General features: G+C 37.2%; 1 protein-coding gene across 1 annotated transcript in view; it reads left to right on the top strand.

Moving 5' to 3' along the window:
* Positions 1-22,010, top strand: part of LOC114469657 (small G protein signaling modulator 1-like) — a 73,934-nt gene that overhangs the window by 7,076 nt on the left and 44,848 nt on the right. The window contains exon 3 of the mRNA XM_028457375.1: positions 12,747-12,822. Coding sequence (XP_028313176.1) covers positions 12,747-12,822 — 76 coding nt within the window. The remainder of the gene's footprint in view (positions 1-12,746; positions 12,823-22,010) is intronic.

Raw genomic sequence — 22,010 nt, 5'->3', positions numbered from 1 at the left:
TGACCTTTTTTTTTTTTTTGGTTGTGCTCTCCAGAGTAGACCATAGTTAATCTGCTTTGTTTTTCTCTGTCTCTAATCTGATTGGTTTCCTTCCCAGTTGCATTCTTATCTGTGTATTCCAGACTCTTCCTGTGATTAAATCCGTCTTCTGCCTGTCAGTCATCGGTTGTTTCATGTTTACCTGGTTGCTAATATCCTGCTTAGAGAGTCTGTGGATAGACCATTAGTGGAAATGCTCATTTTTATATATTTTTTTTACAACTGCAGCTTATTAACTGATTAATTACAATTAAGATTTAAATGTTCTATTGAGACACTGTGAGTGGGGGTGTGTGTGTGGGTGGGCCCGGGTGCGAGGCCCTGCTCTTTGACATTGCACAATCGTGCATGAATAACGGTTCCACAGACACAGCTATTGTAGTTCTACAGCATTATTCCACTACATGTTTTTTATCAAGTGGAATGAGTTTAAAGTGTAAGTACACCCCCAGGTTTTTGCTGAGCTTCCATTAGGTGAAAAATTGAAAAATTGCCTTGATTTTGGACATTGCTCAATCAGTCTTGATGGCAAAATATATAAAGTGAAGAAAAAAATTAGCTTTCATGGTTAAAACAATACTAAAAAATACATTAAAATAACTCACTCATATCCTTGTCTTGAAGCATTTAGCCTGTGAAAAGTTGGTCGTTTTCTGAACAACTGAATAAAATAAAAATTTTGTCATTTCTGTCCTTGTGAAATATTAGAAATTGAATCAGCCATTTTGTGTATGTTTCATATTTTCACTATTACAAGGAATTTGGTGAAATGTGTGGAACATAAATACAAAAGTTACCAAAGCCCTTGTAATACAAAATGTATTTTAAGATAATGCATATTGCAGAAATTAAATTGATACCTTACTTACACTTAAATCCTTTTTTTTTTTTTTTTTTTTTTGCCATTTTTGCTGCCAACCGGGTTTATTGTGTGTTTGTCCACCGTCGATTTATTTAATTTTTTTCTTATGACAAAAGGACTTATGGGTAATTCACTTCATCGAAGTCTGCTTGCATGCACACCGAGCACAGCTGTGCAAGAAGGGTGCCGAGTGGACTGAGCTGAAGCACACTCGGTACTATTGGGATACGCTACGGACTCACACCCTTCAGTGGGAGTGCGCAACGGAGGGGTGCAAGTGTGGGTATTGGGACGCAGCCCTAGTGACGTCACTGCTCGAACCTCAGCCAATAGCAAAATGAAATTGCAGTAGCTGTTGTTTAACCCATAGAGGGCAGTCACACTGGTATTTAAACAATAACAGAATGCACCTGCAGCACTGCTGTTTGGCATTACACAAGGATAGAATACATCCGTTAGAAAATGTCAACCTTAAAAATGTAAAACAAAGCCTTTATTTTCTTCACATTTACGATAAAAAAAGAGGAGTTACAATGTTTATTACACACCCAAAGCATACACATACCAGTCGAGGTGCAAAATAATAAAGCTTTTGATTTGAGACTGGGTGAGACAGAGATATAATGTACTTCATTGTTACGCGGTTTGGTTTTAGTATTTGTTTGCTCTGGAATTGAAAAGCAGAGAAAAAGTCCTAATAATACATTATATTGCAATAATTCAGCAGCGTTAAGAGTGAATAAGTTCTGATACAGTATATCAGTCGTTCTTCTGACTGTGTCACATCGCCCTAAAGAATGACAGCTCTAAATGACTTGCATAAGGGTTAGGGTTGGTCAATGATAGATAAAATTGAAACAAACCTGTTTATTCAACCTTTTAACAAGGTGATAAATATTCCTAACCTCCCACACAATGATTAGTCATTCCCCTAACCTTTATAGTGAATGATTCGACTTTTTGATTAATTTCATTTGTTGCATTTTTGGCTGTGGAAAATGTCGATCCATGTGACCATAGCTTCAGTCATTTTGTCTTATTCTGGTTTCAATCAGATTGGAAAAAGTACAGAACAAAGAGAAATCTTGGAATTAAAACATGTTTCTTAATTCTGCTTTTTAAAAAATTATTATTATTAAAAGTGGTGTTTTATGCAAACCTGAAGTTTCTCAACAAAGCACTGCCAAAGCATCACACTGTGCTACAGGCTTGCATCTGGGAGGCACTTAAAAAACACTCAGTCGTCCCCATGATGTAACAGAAAATGCATCTTTCATTGGTTCTTCTGATGCCTGGGTCCAGTTATTGGCACATTTGATGAAGAACTGATACATAAACCCACAAGCACGCTCTGGATTTTATCATCCTTCTTTCAATATTGATCATTCATTAATGATCTCTGACCAGTTACTTCCTCTTTGTCCTCTCTGGATTCATGTTGGATTCACATTGAATATTACAAGCTGCTGGTAACAACCCTCAGGATCTGCAGTAATCCTAGGTCAGGGATAGACAGCGGGGGCCTCACAAATGTGATTGTATCTGATCACATTATCCCCATTGATCAGCATTCAGAGTAATGACCAATCTGAGTATTAACACAGAATGGGACAGATAGTTTTATGTATATTATTGTTGTCATTTTGTGTATTTATTGTGCCTTTTGTAGATATTTATGTATACTTTTGGAGTCATTTTGTGTGCTATGAATAATTGTGTGTTTATCTTTTCGTTGTGTATTTTTCGAGTCATTTATGTGCATCTTTGATGTTAATTTCTGTATTTTTATAGTTATTTCATCCATCCATCTTCTCCCGCTTAGCCGTTTCCGTTTTCCGTTTTTATAGTTATTTCATCTACTGGTAAATTTGTAGTCATCAATAAGTGTTTATAAAGTTGTTTGTGCATTTTCTGTATTTTTGTGTATTTCTGTTTAGGTTTTGTGTGTTATGATTTTTATGTTTTTTGGAGTCATTTGTATGTATTGGTTTTGTTTTATGTAGTTTCAATGTTGTTTTGTGTATTATTGTAGTAGTCTTCTTACACGTTTTTGTTATAAAGTTGTATATTTTTGTTGTCCTTTTGTGCATTTTTCTGTGATTTTGTGAGCATGTGCAGTTGCCCACGTCTGTTTTAAGTGTTCCTATAGATATCTGTTGATCATTATTTTCTCCTTGTCAAATTTGCTATTTTCCTGCATTCTTGTGTTTTATTTGAAGCCTCATTTCCCGCCCACTGACAGTCACCTTAAAGGTCCCATGTCATGCTATTTTTCACTCATCTCCATTTAAAAAAAACTTAGCCCAAATGGCACTTTTATGATGTTTAAAGCACAGAATAGTTGATTTAGCTTAACATGGACCCTTTAATGAAACAACACAAAGGAAATTAATACACTGTGGTTATAGAATATGAAATGATTTTAGTGTATTTAAAGTTCCTACAAGCTGTTGACACAGATTTTCAAGACAAACATGTAATACATCTACTAACCTTTGTTGTGCATCATTATTCATCTTTATCTGCTATAAAAGTCACTCACCTGTTGGTGGATGACAGAATCATGTGGTTATTACATTTTTCCTATTAGGAAAACAGCTTGTTTGTGTTGCCTTTGGTTTATGAGTAATAAGCTTGTGTCTGGATCGCACCATCTGGTGTCTGTATGCCGTGTGTTCTCACACTCCTGCACCCAGCTGGTTCTGTGCCACCAGTCGGCAGAATTACACCTGGACACGGGCCATTTGTTTGTGATCGCAGAATTACCTTATGGCTTGAAATGAGTTTGAATGACATCCATTTGTCTCTGGTTTGAAGAAGATTCTCTGCCTGTGTGTGGTGCCACAGTCAGGCCCCTCCTTTTGTTCTTTTCAACCTCACACATGCATGCAAACACAAATACACACCTGTGTTTGCTAAAGGAGAGAGAGAGTGAGAAAGCAAGAGAGTGTGAGGGAGACCAATAGGTTGTTGCATAGGACGTTTTTCATGTGCTAGTGAACATTATTCAAGGGTTTATTAATTTAGGTTTTTTTTCTTTATTAATATAAATTTAGAATTTTTTTTGTCATATGCTTCAACCGGTCACTGAATCAATTAACCTGTAACAATGCTGTTTATTATAGCTGCTGTGCAGTAATGGTCAGGTCAGGCAATTTTAGGGAAAAAGTGGAATTGTTGAAGATTATGAAGTCAAGCCTCAACTCATGCAACACCAAGACGCATCCTCTATGTCACAGTCTGAGCTAATTAGTACATAGAAATGTCTCATATAGCGTCACTAATTGACTAAGCCAATCGCCTGTATGCAAAAAAGCAGCTGTCAGCGTTTAAAGGCAGATTTCAAACAGTTGTTGGTAATTTGTTTTTAATAATGAATTTTTTTTGGTTAAAAAAAAAAAAAAAATTGCATTGACTCCAATTGTTTAACCTAGCCTGCAAGATGTATTCAGCTGGTGTTCACAAACACCAGAATCCATCTTGTGCTGTTCCCAGTTTGCCTTTCGAAACCGAACCCATTAGAACCAATCATGAGGAAGTGTTGTGGTTTAGGGCTGGATATCTGGATGTGACGAAGGCAGAAGCGTCGAAGCAAAACTGGCGCATGCGCAGTTGTGGGGAGAGGAACTAGATGGGCTACCGCTATTAGCACGACTCAAAATCAAAATAGAAAGATGTTGATGCAGGAAGATAGTTAACGTGCCCTTAACTCGCATACTTGTGTTGCAAAAACGACAAAAGTCACTCAACGACATAATGACCTCAGCATTACTATCCCAAAAGAATGTTTTCACCAGCGAAGCCTTGTTGTTGCTATAGCAGCGTCTCTGTGGCGCATGCTGATGACATCCTCCCTGGTTCCGAAAGGATTGGCCAGACACAGATCGATGTGGAGAACTTGAGTTAGAGGGAGGGCTACACGTCAATCTAGCTCTTGCCAAGTTACCAATTTTTAGCATGAGAGCGGAATACAAATCCCCAAAAAAAATCAGTTTTTGGGATACAATTCTGATATTTTCTGATATTTGATAAGCATTGAAAATTTGTAAAAGTTTTCAAGTATGTTTACTTTACCATTTATGATCAAACAATATGATGCACTAGACACATTTTTTGTGAATCTGTGTGGAAGGTTTGTGTAGGACAGTCTGAAGATGAGCTGTAGCAAGTTTGGTGTCAAGTGAGCAAACCTGTGGGAAGAGATGGATGGGTTTAATAAGTTTAGCAGTTTTTGAAAAAGTAAAGACTTAATAATTTGCAATAGGTTTAAGTGTACCAATGTGGTATCACTATTGGAGTTACATTTTGGTGAAAGTTGTAAATACCACATAATGGTTGACTTTTGTAAAATTTAGAACTTTAGAGGTGGTGCCACAGCAAGCAGCTGAGGCAATCTGGCATGATGCTGGACCTTTGTGCAAAAGTTGGTGTTTGTGTATGGGAAGTAAGATTTCTTTGGAAGAAGAAGAAGAACATGCAAAATCAGAATAGCTTCCCAGCTGCTTAGGCTGTCTGCCTTTTGTTCATGTGGATACAAATCTGTTGCATGTTAAAAACGCCAAAAGCTGGTCTGAAGTACTTAATGTGTAATTGGGATTATTGTGACGCCAATAAGGTTTGCAAAATTCCAAGAATTTTCAGTTCAGTTGGATGGTCACCATCCATGAGAATTTTTGGCAATTAATGGGAATAAACAGGGAATTTGCAAAGTTGAAGGAACAGGAATGTTTATTATTATTACCTCCGCCAAGAGCAAAGGGAAGAGCGGTAAGGTTATGTTTTACCCTCCGTTTGTCTGTCTGTCATTCTGTCTGTTTGTCTCTTAGCAAGATAACTTGAAAAGTTATAAACGGATTTGAAAAATTGATAAATGGGACAAGGAACAGGTGATTAAAATTGATGGTGATGTTCTGGCTACCAAAAGAAAAAGAAAAAAAGAAAGAAAAAATAAATATATATATATATTCTATTAAATTTCCCATCCACACTGTGGAACTTATGATGATGTCATAGGTTCTCTCAGTAACCCAACTCAATGTTGACAGGTACTCATGGTAATCCTGAGTTTCCCATATTTGTGTACTAGGTCTGTGTCTCCAAGTGCTTTTCTAGTTATTGTTTTTATTATTAACTTAAATAACACATCTGAGCTTGTGGGAATTTTAAATGTGATTTTCTCAGTTGTTTTTAGAGCAGGCTGTGCCATTTTAATAAAATTTCAATTAAGATGACAGGCAGAATAGTATTCTTCTCATCTTTTTGTGAAATATTTTTTTTCAACCATTTTTAGTTAAAACCGACCATGCACTATTGGTTTCAGTGCTGTTGTTTTTTGCTATTTAGAATTACAAAGGTTTTGAGTTGAAATCACATTTTTGATGTTCAAGATTGTATTACTTTTTGCAAGTCCTAAAAAAAAAACTGAAATTATTGTAAAGTTGTAACAAATACATCTGTTTAAATGTTATGTTATTTTTAATTATTTTATGGATTGTGTGGATTCTAATGATAGTTATTTAAATTCACTCCATTTTCCGTTTGATTCCAATAAATATTTTCTATGAAAAGTTTATTTTTGAATATTCCAAAAATTCCTGAGCTTCAGTTTTTGTGGAAATTTACCAGAAATTTAATGTGAATTTTCCAGAAATGTTCTACCATTTTGCAACTGTAAGGTACATAGCCTGCAAATATCTCCACCAACACTAAACACAATTTACATTTTCTTAATTCCAGTTTACTATTTTCACTAACTCCACATTAAATGAGATTTGAAGAACACTGTTTACTCACAACAATCAAGTTCTCTGTTCATCCTCCACTTACTGAATAGATGATAAATGAAGATGAGTGGTAATGGATGGGGCTTTCTCTCCGGCTCTTTTTTCTTTGCTCTGCTGTTGCCCAAGTTAATTAGAATACACAGTAGATCTTTTATCATGCTGCGTGATGCCCTTAAGCTTCAACAGCTGGAGAAGACTCCTCATCATGCCGTTGTCCTACAAAGTTGGTGTTTACTAAATGAACAATCACACACACTATTTTTTATATGGAAACAGGAGCATTCAGAAGGTACAAACCTCTGCAAGCCCCAAATCTTCTCCTCTTTGCCAGATATTTGCAGTTGCCTGGAATAAATTACGATAAAGAGCACAATCTGGGTCCGATCCTGTTGAAAAACTCAGTGGGAGGATTGAGAAACAGACATAACTGAGTTTTAATTAAACAATGAAATTGTGTTCAGAATCAAAGAATGTTTGACCAGAGAGACAAGCTCTGATGTAAATTTTGTGTTCAAAACAGGGGACGGGACTTGGATAAGCAAACTGCTTCTCTCGTCTCCTTTTTCGGCATGTTTAAAAAAAAAAATTTAAAAAAAAAAGAATAACAAAACTTCTGTGAATGCAACCATGTCGGAAATAAACTGAATAAATAAATAAAATAAGTGATATTTCTAAAGTTTTGACAAAGTATACTTGCGCTTTGAACTTGTTTATATTGAAGGTTGTTTTGGGCTGGAGCCTCGTAACTCCCGTGAAATCTGATCATGCGAGACTTCGCTGCAGGAAGATGGACTCTCAGAACCTCATAATATTCTGCATTTATTTGTTGTCTAATGTGGCAGTAATAATGTTTAACTATAATGCTAAGAAATGTCCTCTTCTGTCCACACGTACCACGTCATATTTTCTCGGAGAGAAGTGGTCATGTGACCAGGTACGTCGCACCCCGTGATGAGTAATTGTGGGAAAAAAATTCCATTTTGCTTTCACGAGGCATTTCAATATCAAAACGTCTGAAAAAGCTCCTCATGAAGGCATTTTTAGTGATATTTTAGTGTTCCATTACCAGTTAGTATAGCGCTATTTAGATTTTGCGCATTTCCAAGGGTAATTGAAAGCTAATGACGAACCGAGATAGGATTTTAATTGAGATAAGAATTTTTCGATTTTTGAAACCGATCCAGAATCAGTATGTTGATCCAGATCTCCTCCAAATTTTAATGGAATCTCCAATGGTGTAAGGTCTATCTTTGGCAAAAATGTTGTCAAACTCCATTAAGTACTTTTTACGTAATCCTGCTAACAGACAAACAAACTAATACATGCTGGTGAAAATATGACCTCCTTGGCAGCATGGGGTTGTGGTGGTTGACACATCTGCCTCAAAGCAAGAAAATCCTGGTTTCAAGCCTTGGGGGGTTGCATGTTCTCCACTGTAGTTATTCTCTGCCATTCAAAATTCTCAGTATTTTTTTCTAAGTTTTCCTGTAACCCTTAATGAAATAACGCAAAAAAAGCTTAGCAATAAATTTCCCAGCCCTAGTAAGTAAATATAAATGTTATTTTGAAAGCTTTTGAGTAAGCTGCTTCTGCTTTAAAGGGTATGATCTGTTTAGAATAACAGTAACAGACTGATGTTGAATGATGAATGAATGTCCAACGTGAAACGCGTGCGGTCTCCATAGAAACCTGCGCTTCAACATTTTACCATAGAGATTCCTGAGAGGATTGATTGGTCCCCTCAAACAGACAGATGAGCCAATACAAAGAGCAGCATGCCCCCTCAAGTTAATAAATCAATCAGCTTTGTGTGTGTGTGAAGGACACTCCAAACAACAGGAGTTGTGCATCGGTCACATCCCATATGTGGTGTGGCTGTGTGGGTTTGAGTAAACAGAACATCAGCCCATTGTTTTTGGCTTACAGCACGAATAATTTCTTTACATTTAATTCAAGAGAAAAAGTCTTATTGACATTTGACAAGGGAGGGTTTGGTTTGGAAATTGAAATAAATAAAAATTTAGTTGGAGTGATAAAGGATCCTACAGATGGGGTAGAGTTTAGATTCCCAATAACATACCCACTGGCCCCCGTGACAACGGGTGCAAATCTGAGGTTACATTTGGTCGTACGACAGCACTCACGTGTGATTTATGAAACATTTGTATCTGACCAATCCCAGCGTACATTCAAATTGGGTGTTAAATGTGGCGGCTGAATTAGATTGTCATTATCTTGTTATGCCCTCCTGTTTCAGAGGCTCCGCCCACTTAGGTAAAACAAGATGAAATTTGACATCCTCACATATGAAATTGAGCAGAACAAAGATGTGCTTTTTGACAGTGTGAAAATTGGACATAAAGGAGCTCATTTAAATGCTCTGTGGAAGAGGATCATCTACCGAGCAGGTGACGTCTGTCCCCCTGTGTGCGCTGAAAACAACTTCACAGCAGAGACCCTGGAGAGACACTCGGAAATATGACATTTATATTGGCCTCAGTTGTCTGCACGCTTTAGGCAATAAAAGAAAAATGATTGAAACCCTTGAAAAAAGCCTTATAAATTACTAAATGTTGTCCCTTCTATGTTTATTACCCATACAGCCCCCAGTGATGTGCTGTATGGAGGTAATGGGACCTCATTCTGTAAGACAGAGCATAGCAGGGCTGCGTGTTGTGTGTGCGCCTACTGGGAGAACCTGTAAATATGTTAATTAGCAGGGTTTTACAGGACTCCATGAAAGGAAAACCAAAAAAGTGGTATCAGTAATAACGTGGGCTTTAAAAAAATAATTTGATGTAGTTTATTTCGTTTTAATTATTTTTTTGAATGTGTATCTGCTTGTGCTTGAAGGACAGCTGAGGTTTGTTTAATACTTTATTTTCAGTCTTAGTCAGATTTTGCTGCTGCACCTCAAATCCACACACTCAGATTAACGTACACGAGGTCAGACCTGACGTGAGATCTGATCGTAGCATACACTTACGTCTGAATTGATAAATACCAAAGATTGCCTCTGTGTCCAAGCACTCCTCTCAGGCAAATAGGTAATGAGGAACACCTGAGTGGAAACAGATGGGAAGGGAGGACGTACTTAATCTCTCTGCACTTACACACTGATGAGACGGGATGGGTTGAGTTGAAAACAGAAGGAAGTAAAGCCCACACGCAGCAACTAAAACATGCCAACAAACAATGGAGAAAATTAAGTCCAACTGAAAGTTTGAGTTGTTATCCTCATTTAGCAATTATTATTTAACTCAATTAGTGATCAGGTTTTTAAACATTTATTTTCAAATCAGAAACCTGTTAAAACTAGTTTAAGTCACTCACAAACATGATTTTTAAAAGTCCCTGTTAGTGCCAAAGTTGGCTGGATGGATGATGGAGAACGGTTTTCTCTGCATGCTGTTTATTCCTCCATAATTCAGATTTTTTTTATACTCGACAGTTAGATATACGTTTATTTGAACAATTGACTTAATTATTATTGATTTACTTAATTATTTAGTGCTGAGAAATCATAAATAGAATCAAGCTCCAGCCCTGCTTCGATACAATTCTTTAGCTTGTAATATTTTTTTACATTAGTACATTAATGGAGAAATACTTTTTGGAGAATTTACTACAGCTACACAGATGGCACCAGTGTCTGTTTTGCTTTATATTGTGGCGTATAGGACATCATGCTCAGCAGAATAGATCAGGAGCATCATCACCTATCTGTGTAAGGCACGCGGGCACTTACAGCAGCTATTAAAGTCAATGATGTGTAAGATTGGTTGAAAAGTCACAACGTGCAGAAAGAAAGGCTTTATGGCCTGAAACAATTTGATCATCGAGCCTTTGATTTAAAAACCGATTCAGTGGCAACTTCAAGAAGAGACATTTGATTATTACACCATTAAAAAATTACAATTATGCAATTACTTTTATCACAGTTGGGGCCACAGAAACGTGATCTGATCTGAGGGTCAAATAACAACCAATCTGAGCATTAACGTGTGTCAGAAAAAAGAAGGGTCTGTGAGGGGTTTTTTGTATTCTTTGATAGATACTTTATTCATTTTAAATAGAAATTCACATTTCCAGCATTTTGACATAAAGACACAAAGGGGCCCACAAAATGAGTCCAAGGACCGTCTATGGCCAGCAGTTGCCCATTTTCGGTTTAGATAGGTGGTTACAAAACTTGTAACAGTCCGTACCACTTCAGACCTTTAACGTGAAGCCATGTACCCCCTACTCCTGCACACTTAAAAAACACAATAATGTAATGTCATATACAATGTAGCCCTACAGTGAAATTCGGCTCGGAATTGTATCTATCCTGTTGACGATTAATATTTAATTAAAAAAAGAATGACAATGCATTGAGGCTCCTGACTGCTGGTCTATTTATATTCTTATATTTTCACTTAACCCCATGAACATTTGTGTACCCCTGGGGGTACTCATACCCCAATTTAGGAACCTTGGCTTTAGAGTTTGAGTTACATTCACATTTAGTTAGGATAAAAATGCACATAAGTCGTGTCCAAGAGCACCTTTGTCCTGAAACGTCACCTTACAGATCTTCCTCTGTGTGTGTGTGTGTGTGTGTGTGTGTGTGTGTGTGTGTGTGTGTGTGTGTGTGTGTGTGTGTGTGTGTGTGTGTGTGTGTGTGTGTGTGTGTGTGTGTGTGTGTGTGTGTGTGTGTGTGTGTGTGTGTGTGTGTGTGTGTGTGTGTGTGTGTGTGTGTGTGTGTGTGTGTGTGTGTGTGTGTGTGTGTGTGTGTGTGTGTGGAAGATAGATGGAGTAATTTCAACAGGAAATTACAGTTCTGTGTGACAGTGTCCGGAGGTTGATATTCTCCATGCAAACGTTTCCCAGACTGGAGGACGTCTCTCAAGCCTACACTGGGACTGATTCATGGGCCGATGGAACTAATCATACAGCTTAGAGAAAAACTCTGCACCATTACCTTAAAACTCAGCCAGCAATTGTAACCTTGATCTCTCTTGTTTAACTTCCCCGTTTACTTGCGTGGATGTTGTCAGTGTGTGACTCAACATAAGATATCAACTACTCGCAGGATTATTTGATGTTGAAAAACTATAGCCTCTGTTTTTTTTAAACTCTACCATCAAATGTATGACTCCATCTCCCAGTGGTGATGAGTGCTGATGACTCACCAACCAACCAGCATTGCATTTTTCAACACCTTGCAAAGTTCCAAATTCTTTCTTATTCTTCTGACCATTTTTTGAGCTGTTAGTACACTGCCAACTCTTAACTGATTTTCACCATTCAAAGATCAAAATGTTCTGCTGCTTAGTGACAACGATAAAATCTTATTTGTAAAATGCCAACTCTCTTACTTTTAATGTAATTTAAGGTTTTATACATATTAGGTTGCTTCTGCAAGCCCTAGAGTGATTGATTTAGGTCTGCTAGAGTGTAACTGCTGCTGCTCATGAACTTTGAGAAAAACTGCTGTTAAAGCTTTAATCCTGTGCCTACAGCCACAATTTGTAGCTTAAGATGTTGCTACAGTCTTTCTCTTTTTAAAAATTGTACTTTTAGTGGGAATGCTTGGCATTCATCCCTTACTTTGCTTCCTCAAGTAGGACTTGTACGGTGAGAACTCTGTAGGCAGCTTTAGCTCAGAGTGATCAGAACCTGCTTCTTGCCCTGCACAATGTCTGTCACCTTGACTCTAAATAAACGTTAAATCTTCAATGATGCAATGTAATGCTTTTCATTCCCTTTGAATACTGCTTGTAAATATCTAAGCTTTTGGTAATGTGTGTACTAACTTGTGTTCATTGACAACAAACACATACAGTCGAAGAAGTTGGTAATTATTTTTCGCATTCCCAATTGCATAGTCGTGGCAATGCAAATTTTTCTAGTGATATTTAACTCTTCATTAATGCAGACCAGCTTTAGAATGATACAAACCTTATTTGAAACTGTTGTTTTTGCAATTCCATCAGCTCTGCTTTAAGACACTGGGAGCTTTCTATTAGTTGTGGCATAATAATGAATGAGTCATCCAGCATCTGTTGTGTCGCTGACAGGTAAAGCTGATCATGGAAGAAGCTGTTACCAGAAAATTCGTTCACGAAGACAGCAGCCATATCGTGTCCTTTTGTGGTGAGTAACCAGACTTATGAATCATGCAGCTATTTTTTCTTTTCTGACATTTTGACTTGGAAAGGTTTTTTTTCTTCTTCTGTAAGATAGCCACAAGAAAATGTATTTGTTTGTGATGCTCAAGATCACCAACATTCCTCCCTGAAAGCTAGACACTAATTACCCACAGGAAATGGGATTCATTAGTATAATTTTGCACGGTATATACCATGGTAATGTATAATCATATATTTTGGCTGATTTCATTTGGTAAGAAACATGCAGCTTGTAGTTACAACTTCATTGAGATAAAAAAAAAAAAGATCTCAATTTCAAGAACGTCTGGCCATGACTGACAGCTCCAATGAGAACCTGACAGACAAATCAAAGGAAATCTTAATATTTCTTGAATTGATGTGAACAAAGAGGGAGAGCACTTTCGATTAAGCTTGGGAATTTTGGGAATATTTTTGATATATGAAAGAAACCTTTCATAATTCCAGCAAGTTCTTTTTGTCTTGTTTTTGAATAATATGTTATGGTTTTATTTCTTCTGACAACTTTTTTTTCAGGAAATTTACTTTGATCTCCTGACAGGTTTTGACTGTCAACTGCCCGTCTTCTTCAGAGGTGTCTGCTGATCGCATAATAATTCCAGCAAGTTCTTCTTTTTGAATAAGTCAAGGACACGTCTATCAGAAGACACCTCTGAGGAAGACTGGCAGAGATCAAAGTAAATTTCTTGAAAAAAGTGGTCTGAATAAATGAAACCTAAAACATATTAAAAAGTACATTTTGCGCAATATATATATATATCATCAAGATGGTCACTAATCGCATAATTCTCAACACCCAGATGTGATACCACAAGAGTATTTTTTTCTTGATTCCTGAAATTTCTAACACAGAGCTTCATATATATATATATATATTTCCAAACAAGATAACTAAAAATGACTAGAGTTAAAGATATTTACCCTAAATGTATTATTGTAGTAAAAACAACTAATGGGGAAATGTTATATAACCCTTTATTCCAAATAACGGCACTAACTTTAATCCTCTATAAATACCCACTTCATATTTATAGACTTTTAACGTTTGTGGTTGTTTTTTTGTTGGCTGGAACACACACTGACGCTTGCTGGAGGATTAATGTGAGAAACACTCTACCCACGGGCAGACACTCACACCTAACAGATGTCTGGCTCAAACCATGGCTGGAATCAGTGTGGGGACTATTTTGGGGATATTTCATGTTGGAAAAATCAGCTTAAAGGAAAAGTGACTAAGACTGTAGTTAATTTTTTTAATGAGACTGGAGGAAATCTAATTAATTGTGAGAAAGTGCTTTGATGACGTAAAGGAAGCTTTTAGCAGTAGACACATGTGCACAAACTCAATCACAAACACCTTGATATCGACGGTGAATGTCTCACATGGGAGTGTGTCGAGTGTGAAATGAAGCAACCGGAGACCGAACTGAATGTTCCATCATATAATCAAGACTTTTCGCTTCAGGAGCTTCTTTTATTATTAATCAGTCAGCCACTTTGTCGTGTGAAAGTAATCTGAGGCACACAGTAAGAATGTATTAAAGCAGCATAAAAGAGTTCATGTTTAATCTTTTTTTTTCTGTCTAATAATTACCATGGCCGACTTATCCTTTTGTATTTCAGTTTCTCTCTGCTAGGTTGTTAAAATAATTTGTCACAGAGCAGAAACTTTTTTATTAGTCTGAAAGTTTAAGATTTACATGCATTTTAGTGGATGTGTGCACATTATAATATTCTGTTTGTGGTTCTGTGTCATGATATATTTTTTTTGCATTAAGTGTGAGCACGAGTTGCAAATTACTGCAGCTCAGTTGTTGGTTTGACTCTTTTCAGTCAAGGAGTGGGTTTTTTAGTCTGATTTTATTTTTTTAATATTTTCCCTGTTTGTTTTTAGTTTTTGTCCATTATGGAGTTTTGTGATTATACCTGCAGCTGCAACATATGTACACTGTCTCTGAGATTCACATTCCACTAACACCGGATTTCTACCGGATACGTAACTACTCCGTAACGTCACTGCTGCATCCACTTTGTCTCGATCTGTGATGCGTAACTATTGCAGCAATGACTCAGGAGATCTTGCGAATGGGTATTCACGCGATATAGCGTGTTGTAGTTATACAAACAGTTCATTGTGTCCTTGGAGAGAAGCAGAAGGAAATTGACTCAGTCCTGCCCTGTAGAACTTTCGCTTTTTTTAGAGATTATTATCATTCAACCATGGATAGGTGTAATATTACATGTTAAATTTGATGCACTCCTGCCTTGTCCAGGGTGTAGCCCCGCCGACCTTGAAGAAAGCTGGAGATAGGCACCAGCAGCAAGCGGGTCGGAAAATGGATGGAAATACGATCCGCCTTGAACAGGAAGAATTTTGTTTTGAAAATAAACCGGATATTTTATTCTGTCTATCTTATCTTTATCTTTCTTGAATTTATGCAGGACAGCTCCAGTGTCTGGCAAAAAATAGGTCTGTGTATCTGTTGCAGAGGGCTCCAGCATGACTGAGTCGTTACACAGCTGTGACGGAACGCATGTGGTGGAAATTCACTTTATTAAAAACGTATCGGCTCCGTTGCTGTTACGCAGCAGTTATGCAGCAAGTGGAAATTGGGGGTTAGTTCCAACAGATGTAGACATTTTTCCATCTCCGTTTCTGAGTTTACTCATATCCATGTCATTAATGCATCAGTTTACCCTTTTCCGTTTAACTAGTTTTTCCTAATCTGATCTCTTTACTGGCTCTTAAATTTTCCAAAATCATGCAAAACATGCTTAATACAGTTAATTAGGTTTACTATTATAATTCCTTTCATGTTATATCCGCTGTATTTGTGCCGAATGCAGAACTTAAATCATCAAAGATTTTGAGCATGGTTTGATGTTTGATTGCTAAATTTGCTACACATTAGGCCACTCGCTTTACAGTGAGAAATTGCGCATTATTGTCCCAAAACATGTTGGTGATGGTTTAGTCTGTGTGAACTCAATCATTACGTGATTTGATATATTCATATTTTGCATGATAATTCACATTTCTGTCTCTCTGACAGCCTGTTTACGATCAAAAATTGCGTGTAAATGCTTGATATTGTCCTAAAACATGCATTTGAGGCTGTATTCCTTGTCATATTACAATTTGCATTTGATTTGTCTGTCAGTACTGAGAAATAACTTTTTTTTTGTTGGTCCTTTGTTTGTTTTTGTGTGTAATAGTAATAAAATAGAATACAAAAATAAAATGCCATCCCATCAGTTCATCATTCATGAAAGTTGCATAAAAAACAACAAACTGAATAAATTCAAATAAAGATAGTCGTTATAATTTCAGTAAGCCAGCCTGCTGTTGTTTTTCATTTAGTTTTCTTTTGTCGTCATCAGCCTTTTGTTCACACCTTGTGCTTGAATGTTTTTTTTAATAAAATGGACTTCCAGTTCTCTGCACATGATTCATTCCTCTCATCTTTGTTTTGCCGACTCCTCAGTGATCTGTTTAGTGTCTTTTGTTTTAGTTTTCATTCCTCTGGGGTTTGCGAGAACAGAAAAGCTGCTGAATTTCGGAGAAGCTCTGCAAGCTCACCAGGGCGCAATTAATTTCCTCCATCAAGGCTGCTTTGATGACAGAGCCAAGGATATGTAGACATTATGTTAATGCACTAATTTTGTAAAGCTAAAGCATGTAGCTTACTAAATGCTATACAATTGAGCTAAGGTTTCCACTGAGGATGTTGCAATTTTCATCCTAACGGGTTCTTCAAAATTGTTCAAAAAAACTTCCTCTTTTACATTTAACAATACATACATTACACTTACTTAAATTAGGGATGGTATGACAGAGTTTATGATACAATACAATAAAGGGTGCATGGTAATACAATACAATGTATGGAACATATGGAAAAATAATTTCATTTGATTTAAACTCTAAGCATACTTGCATAGTTTCTCTGGGTATGACCTTTTCAACTCAAAAGGAATACAAAAAAATGAATTTAACAAAACAAACAAGACTAATGTTTCCTATTTAAAGTGCAAAGACATTTTACTCAGCAAACGAAATGTAAAAAAAACCCCTGACAATTCATGCCAGTCGAAAAATAAAACCAAATCACGTCGTCATCATGACATTCTTAAAACAAATATTCCTATCTGTGCGTGAACTTTGCTTACCAGGTTTATTTTTACAAAGTCAAACAGTTAACTCAGCCGAGATTTATGATATGGAAACGTTCTTTTTCAACAATATTAGCATGTCTACATTTTCTGGCAGCAGTTTAAACCTTTGAACATTGACTCTCTCCAAAAAAAAGACACCCCCCCACCCCGATAGAACTCCTCGGATAAAGATATTATCCCATCTTTAACGTCAACATTTTGGTAATTACACATTGAAATTATTGCTTAGTTTCCTAATCCTTTTTCTGTTACATTGTAGTGCTTTATGTGCAGACAGGGATTCTCTGACTAAGGTCAGGCTCATTTTATTCTCCCACTCATTTCAATCTTTTTTTTTTATATCAATATCTAGGAGCCACGATGTACTCTTAACAATAATTTGATTAATAAATGTATTCTAGCTCTCCAAATCATGACCATTTTGGATAATAATAGACACAGCACCCACACACTGAAAGAAAAGGAATTTCTAATCTATCTCAGCTCTGCCCTTTGTGTGTTATTTGATCAAAATCTTTATTTTAAACCATCACTTAGACTTCACAAAACCATTTTCTTAATCTTCCTATCTCAAGCTGGCTTTCCATTACCCATGGAAATACGCAAAATCTAAATGGTGCAATAAAAACTGGTAATGGAAACGCCTGAATTAAAAAAAAAAAACACTCAAATATTACTAAAATGTTTTTATGCTTTCATGAGGAGGATTTTCAGGCATTTAGATATTGAAATGTATCACATAAGCGCTATGGAAACACTTTTTCCGCAATTACAATTCACCAGTCAAGACGTACCTGGTCACTTCTCTCAGAGAAAACATGGTACAGGCGGACAGAAGAGGAGACTGAGACATTTCTAAGCATTATACTTCTAAATTATTACTGCCACATTAGACCGCAAATGACAAAGAATTGCAGATTGTTATAAAGAGGTTTGGAGTGTCCATCTTACTGCAGCAAAGTCTCGCTGACTGAGGTTTCATGGGAGTTATGAGGCTCCCAAAAAAACAGTGGAAACACGTTCAAAGTGCAAATATGCTTTGTTGACATTTAGAAATATTGCTTTTATTTTGGGAAAATCTGTATAGGAAGCCCAGTTTCAGGCTCTTGCACACAGGTATTTGTTTTCTCTGCTTGAATTAGTTTTGTTTTGGAGACATGGAGACATTTCACCTTTTTTCTGTCGAGAACCATGGACTCAGATTTGGAGGAGCTGATTCTGATCTATAAAAGTTATGAACAGTTGTTGACAAAGGGCAGCCCTGGCAGAGTCCAACCCCCACTGGAAGTGAGTTTGACTAACTGCTGGCGATTTGGACTAAGCTCTGACTCCAGTTGTACAGGGAATGGATGGCCAGTATCAGGCGGTCCTATACCCCATACTCCTGGAGAACCACAGGGACAGGGTCAAAGTCTGCCTTCTCAAAGTCCACAAAGCACATGTGGACTGGTTGGACAAGCACTCATGCACCCTCAAGGACCATGCTGAGGGTATGCAGCTTGTCCACATTGATCCTCCTGGATTCGTGGTTGGACTATCCACTGGATCCCCCTCTTCAGTACCCCTGAATAGACCTCATCAGGGAGGCTGTGGAGTGTGATCCCTCTATAGTTGGAACACACCCTCCAATCCCCCTTCTTAAAAAGAACCACCACCCTTGTCTGCCAATTCAAAGCCACTGCCCCTGATGTCTACACAATGCTGCAGAGTCGTGTCAACCATGAAAGCCCAACAAAATCCAGGACCTTGAGGAACTCTGGGTGGATCTCTCTCCCCCGGGGCCCTGCCACCAAGGAGATTTTTAACCACCTCGGCAACCTCAGGCCCAGAGATAAAGTCCACTCCTGCGTCCCCAGGCAATGGAATTCAGTTGTTTCATCCAGTCTTCATATGTTCCAGGTCTCAGTTCATGTTTTTACAAAACAAATCTAGGTGCCTTGATATATAATCAAAGCTACTGAATACAATTAATTGGGGTAAGTTTGATTAGTTTTGTGATATTTAAATGTGTATTTATATTGATAAATAACTAAATGTACTGTGTATTAATATATTGTAAATGATTATTGCTAAATAACCAGTTATCTGATGTTAAAAGCCACGTGTTGGAGGAATTGTTTATTGGAACTAGGTCAGACTGTATGAATGTTTTTGTTTTGTAAATAGTTTGTTGTGTGATATGTTACATGTAGTTATATACTGCACTAATAAGACTAAGTGTATTTGGTGTGAACTCCAGGAAGAGTAACATTGGCTCTAGACAAAGCTAAAGGAGATCCAAATAAAAAGAAAGACATGGTCCTAGTGGCTCTGGGGGTCAGCCTTGTATTCCTCTAGTCTTTTAATGCACTCAGTTTCCAGAGATACTGGATGATTAGCAGTAATTTAGTGCTGTTTTTACCTGAAGGAACTGCATTAAAGATTTAATATGTGCTAATTTTTCTTGATGGCACTTTTACCTTTTGGTTTATTTGCTTCAGTTTAAAGAGGGCTCAGAGTTGTTTTATTTATTGCACTAAATAATTTACCCATCCAACACATGAGAAGGAAAAGAAGACACTGATTGTTTTAATTTGCATTTACTAGTAATGAACTGTATTTTATTTAAGAACTGCCTTAGATTTCCTTTTAGGATTTCCAACTCAGCTGCAGAAACAGTGAGTCAGGGGAAATTCTCTCTGTAGTCAGTCAGTCACTTCAGAAAGGTGTAATGGTTTATAACTGTGCACTGTCATCAGAAGGGAGCACAGTTAGAAATGTAGACCTATTAACGCAGCAGTTTGTCTGACATTTTGCTTGTTACGTTTAATGGTGTGAGATGAGGAGAAAAGAGAAGACCAGAGAACAGATAGAGCAGGGCTTTTATCAGTGATGCTACAGAGTACAGAAGCAGTGTGTGTGAAGGCGTCACGGTGCTGGATAGAGATGGAGATCACGATGCTGATGAGCTGCTGCTGCCCCTCCCTCTGAGCGTGTATCTCCCAGAGCTTGATCGCTCCATCAACAGGGGTTACCATGACAACCCCAGCCTTCCCCGTGACCCCATCTGAGCAGAGCCACAGGATTAGTCCGGAAAGGAAAAGCGAATGTCAACACGGCTCCAGGCGACTCCACGTAGGCCTGTGAGGAAACCAGGCTTTCTTTTCTTGGACAGGTGTGTCATCAACTGCTACTACGAGTACTGTTGGTACATGGAAAATTTGTTTTAGATCAGCGTATCTTAAATGGGGGTACGCAATGGCACTGCAGGGGATACTTGAGAAAGAGAGGGGGTAAAATTAACAAATGAAAGGATTTGAAAAATATTTATTTAATTTTTTTTTAATATTGATTAGAACAGCGATTCTCAACTGGTGGGTCGTGGACCTATACTAGGTGGGTCATGGGGAGCTGGTCAAAAATAAATAGCCTACTTAATGTCTCATGTTAGGCTTGTCTTTTATTTTGAAAGAAACTTTTCTTTCGACAAGAGTCAGTCTTGGTCCCACATCAGGAGGGAGGTGACGGGACATGATGAAAACTATAGAAATACATCTATTCAGGAGGCACTAAATAATGATTAATTCCATTTATTTACATAATGAGATTTTTAAAAATGTGACAAATTATTGCTCATTCATTCCATCGTTATGCTCTTTAGCGTTTTTTTTTTTCATCTGCAGAACTGCGTTGGAAATTGCAGAACAAAATGCATCACAAAGTCTGTTCAAGGCAATATGGAAACATCTGTGTGGGCTCATTCTCTTTGGTTTTGAACACTTCATCCCCCATTAGCATTGAAATATTTGAAATGAATGTTTATTTTTTCACAAATCCTGCTCTTTTAAGCCTTAATAACAAAATTGCTACTCAAGCACAAGTGCTATGTTTTTTTGTTTTTTTTAATGAACAATGGTTTTCCTTAAGAGCATAAATGCTTATTGGTTGGTTTTCTTAAGAAAAAAATCTTCCCACAACCTATTCGTCACTCCACTCTCCATCTCGTTACTGTATGTTTGGTCTTAACAGCTTTCTGGGTTGTGGCTGACTCATTCTTTGTGATGAGGTTTGAATTATGACTCTATGTTATGTAGTCAATTGCCAACATATGTAGTCGTGTTATCTTTGAGGCTGAATCCAGTCTATCACATTTCTAATGCACAAACATACTCACATGCATTTCACTTGAATCACAGTTATAGTTGATTTAGAAATCTACATTCGCATCATTGGCTCATGGGACAAAATAGGGTTACCTGGAACAGTAAACTACAAATGACTTAATTATTGCTTTTGTCACCATTTTTATGTTAATGCTGAATAAAAGAACACACCCTAAATAATGGATCCACAAAATATTTTACATTATGTCCACCTTAAGGTTAAGTTATGCATTTTAAAGTCACTTTTTGCATGTTGCCAGTCTGCTTCATGGAGAATGACCATTTATGTGTTGTTGTGACACACCCAGAGGCTCATACATGGCCTTCTTCAATCTTAACTACAGCGCTGAAAATTCACACTGACGACGCCTACGGAGTTAGACAACATTACCTTTATCATCATTACACAGACTACTCTCAAAGACGCCTCCATACTGTGAACCAGTTTACTGAAAGAAGACTTCTGGGAATGGAGTTTTCTCATTTACACAGAGCCATCATTTCTGTCGGGCGTCGAATTTGTCACAACACCCAGAGCTGTAAAGAGTACTGATATATCCTGCTCAAGTAGAAGTACTGTTGCTTGATTGAAATTGTACAAGTAAGTCATACATAAAATACTCAAGTAAAATTAAAAAGTAGCTCAATCAAATAGTACTCAAAGTAAGTTACTAGTTACTTACCCCCCCACTTCTTTCTTTGGTAATAAATCTGACCACGGCTCTGTATACATACATGTATAAACTTAAAAAAGGAAGAGACCAAATCTTGCACAATTGGAACTTTATTTTTAATTTAAAATAAAATAAATTATCAGGTTCTAAGTATAGCTACA

Source organism: Gouania willdenowi, chromosome 9 (assembly GCF_900634775.1).
Source record: "Gouania willdenowi chromosome 9, fGouWil2.1, whole genome shotgun sequence".
NCBI lineage: Eukaryota > Metazoa > Chordata > Actinopteri > Blenniiformes > Gobiesocidae > Gouania > Gouania willdenowi.
Note: the sequence above shows the minus strand (reverse complement) of the source record. Positions and strands in the feature narration are given on the sequence as shown.